General features: G+C 40.6%; 1 protein-coding gene across 5 annotated transcripts in view; it reads left to right on the forward strand.

Annotated features, from left to right (window-relative positions):
• Nucleotides 1-2500, forward strand: part of LOC122975860 (calpain-1 catalytic subunit-like) — a 53704-nt gene that overhangs the window by 50823 nt on the left and 381 nt on the right. For all 5 annotated transcript variants that reach the window (XM_044344197.1, XM_044344195.1, XM_044344201.1 and 2 more), the window contains 4 exons: nucleotides 466-534; nucleotides 695-773; nucleotides 865-978; nucleotides 1919-1977. In XM_044344197.1, the coding sequence (XP_044200132.1) occupies nucleotides 466-534; nucleotides 695-773; nucleotides 865-978; nucleotides 1919-1977 (321 nt within the window). The remainder of the gene's footprint in view (nucleotides 1-465; nucleotides 535-694; nucleotides 774-864; nucleotides 979-1918; nucleotides 1978-2500) is intronic.

Raw genomic sequence — 2500 nt, forward strand, 5'->3', positions numbered from 1 at the left:
TCGTTGTTTAGTCTTCAAATGAACATTAAAGCTGTTTCCTGCTGTTCATACTGACCATTAGAAGATCCCTTCATAATGACCTTACAATGGAAGTGATGGAGGACAAAATCCACAGTCTGAAGCTAATATGAAGCTTCAGCGTCCAAATGAGTCAAATCAAGTAGATATCTTTCAACGTTACAGTCTTTTTAGTGCCAAAGTTCCTCTTTTTGTTACTATACTTCCACCTGCAGCTCAACAGGGAAACACAAAGACTGTAAATGTGTCAGATATCCACTTGATATGACTAACTCAGACTGATGAAGCTGAATAGAAGCTTCACACAGACTTTAAATGACTGTGTGGACACACTGTGGATCCTTTAAGATGAGTTCGTCCTGTTTTACTGACGTTCCTTCATCAGAAACAGTTTGCTCTGTGAAAGTCGACGTGTCGCGTTGTAAACTTTGACCGAGCTGATCTCAGAAAGACGGCAGCGCTCGGCTCGGTCTGCTGGAGTTTCAGATTCTCTGGAACAAGATCAAGAAGTGGTTGGTGAGTCCGAAACGCTCCGTCGGTGACGTCTAACAGGTTTATCAGTCCGACGACATCCAGACTGAGTCTCTGCAGAGCTGCTGTGATATGAACTGTTAGTTTGACTTGTTTTGAGGTGTTTTTCTGTCATGTGACGATGAGTCTCGTTTGAACTCTGCAGGGAATCTTCAGAGAGTTCGATCTGGATAAATCCGGCTGTATGAGCTCTTACGAGATGCGTCTGGCGCTGGAGAACGGCGGTAAAATCCTCTCAGCTGTGACATCACACACGCATCGATGAGCTCATACAGGCTCGCTCTAACACCGACCTGTGATCTGTGACGTCCGCAGGGTTCAAACTGAACAACACGCTGTATCAGATGCTGGTGGCTCGATACGCCGACAACGAGATGATCGACTTCGACAACTTCACCTGCTGTCTGGTCAAACTGGAGACCATGTTCAGTACGTAGCACACGACACGATGTTTTATATTTAACTGCAGAAATAAAGTGTTTTAACAGAGATGTTTACAGGATTATATAAAGTGCTGCTCAGTGTTTCCTGCTGCTGAACGTTGGCTGAAGAGGAAACACCTTCATCCTGTCAGAGGCTCAACAAACCATCAGATATTTGATCAGGATGAAACAATAGAATTAAAGTGACTTATTACGAGAATTTGGTTGTTTTGGCTTTAAAAAAAGCTCATTTTAGATGAAAAACACATCTGATGAGTGAAATCTGTGATGTTTGAACAGACATTTACTGGATGTAATGACAGCTCACACTCCTGCAACACATCTGACCATTATTACCGAGCCCAAAAGGCAGAGGACTACTGTAAAACATTAGTGTCCTCTGCCTTTTGGGCGAGGACACTAATGTTTTTTGTTTGTTTGTTTGTTTCTTTATTATTACGCCATTAAACCCTAAATTTGACCCCCTAAACATGCTCAAAAACTCACCAAATTTGGCACGCACATCAGGTCTGGTGAAAAATTTGATAAAATGTAAAAATTAACCCCTAAAGTGCCAAAATGTGCTCTCTAGCGCCACCTATGTAGCTAAAACGGCCGCCACGGCCTGTAGGAATGTCGTAGAGAGATCAAACCAAAACTCAATTATTCGTCTCATCAAGATCTATAAATCATACACTGACACCCCTGACCTAAATCCAACAGGAAGTCCACAATTAGCCTTTCAAAATAAGACTTTTACATGGTTAAAATCAGACAATTAAATACTCGTAGAATAAGATTAATAATACTAACAATAATAATAATAAAACAATAACACAATAAAAGAACATTAGTAACAAAATAAATGCGACATGTTGGTATGAATGAAGTGTTTAGAAGTTGCTTCCAGGTTGTATTAACGTTTCTGTTGTGTTTGTGTTGCTCAGAGTCGTTTCAGCAGCTGGATCGAGACGGGACGGGAACCGTAGAGATGAACATCAGCGAGGTACCAAACACCTGCACACACAAACACTTAAAGGATCAATCTGCTGATTTTCTGTATTTGTCTTCATGTTTGGACTGTCTTCAATGAATTGATCTACTAACCAGTATCATGTTTATATCAAAGCTGATATATCTGATTAAAAACCCGTCAGTGAGTCACAGCGCTGCCCTGGGTCACATGATCCTTCATCATGTTAGTTTGTTTAGAAACGTTCCAAAGACTAATAACAGCATCATGTTTTCAGTCTCCAGAGAGCAGTTCTGTGTACGGCAGACGCTACTGAGCATGTGCAGAAACACAGTTCTGTTAACAACTTTATAAAACATCATAAATTTATCAAAGAACTTCAGTTAAAAGTTGAAATAATAAGTTTAATTTATATTTACAGCCTGATAACTGTTAAATGATGTGTGTGTGTGTGTGTGTGTGTGTGTGTGTGTGTGTGTGTGTGTGTGTATATGTGTGTGTGTGTGTGTGTGTGTGTGTGTGTGTGTGTGTGTGTGTGTATATGTGTGTGTGTATA

This window comes from Thunnus albacares, chromosome 3 (genome assembly GCF_914725855.1).
Source record: "Thunnus albacares chromosome 3, fThuAlb1.1, whole genome shotgun sequence".
Taxonomy (NCBI): Eukaryota; Metazoa; Chordata; class Actinopteri; order Scombriformes; family Scombridae; genus Thunnus; species Thunnus albacares.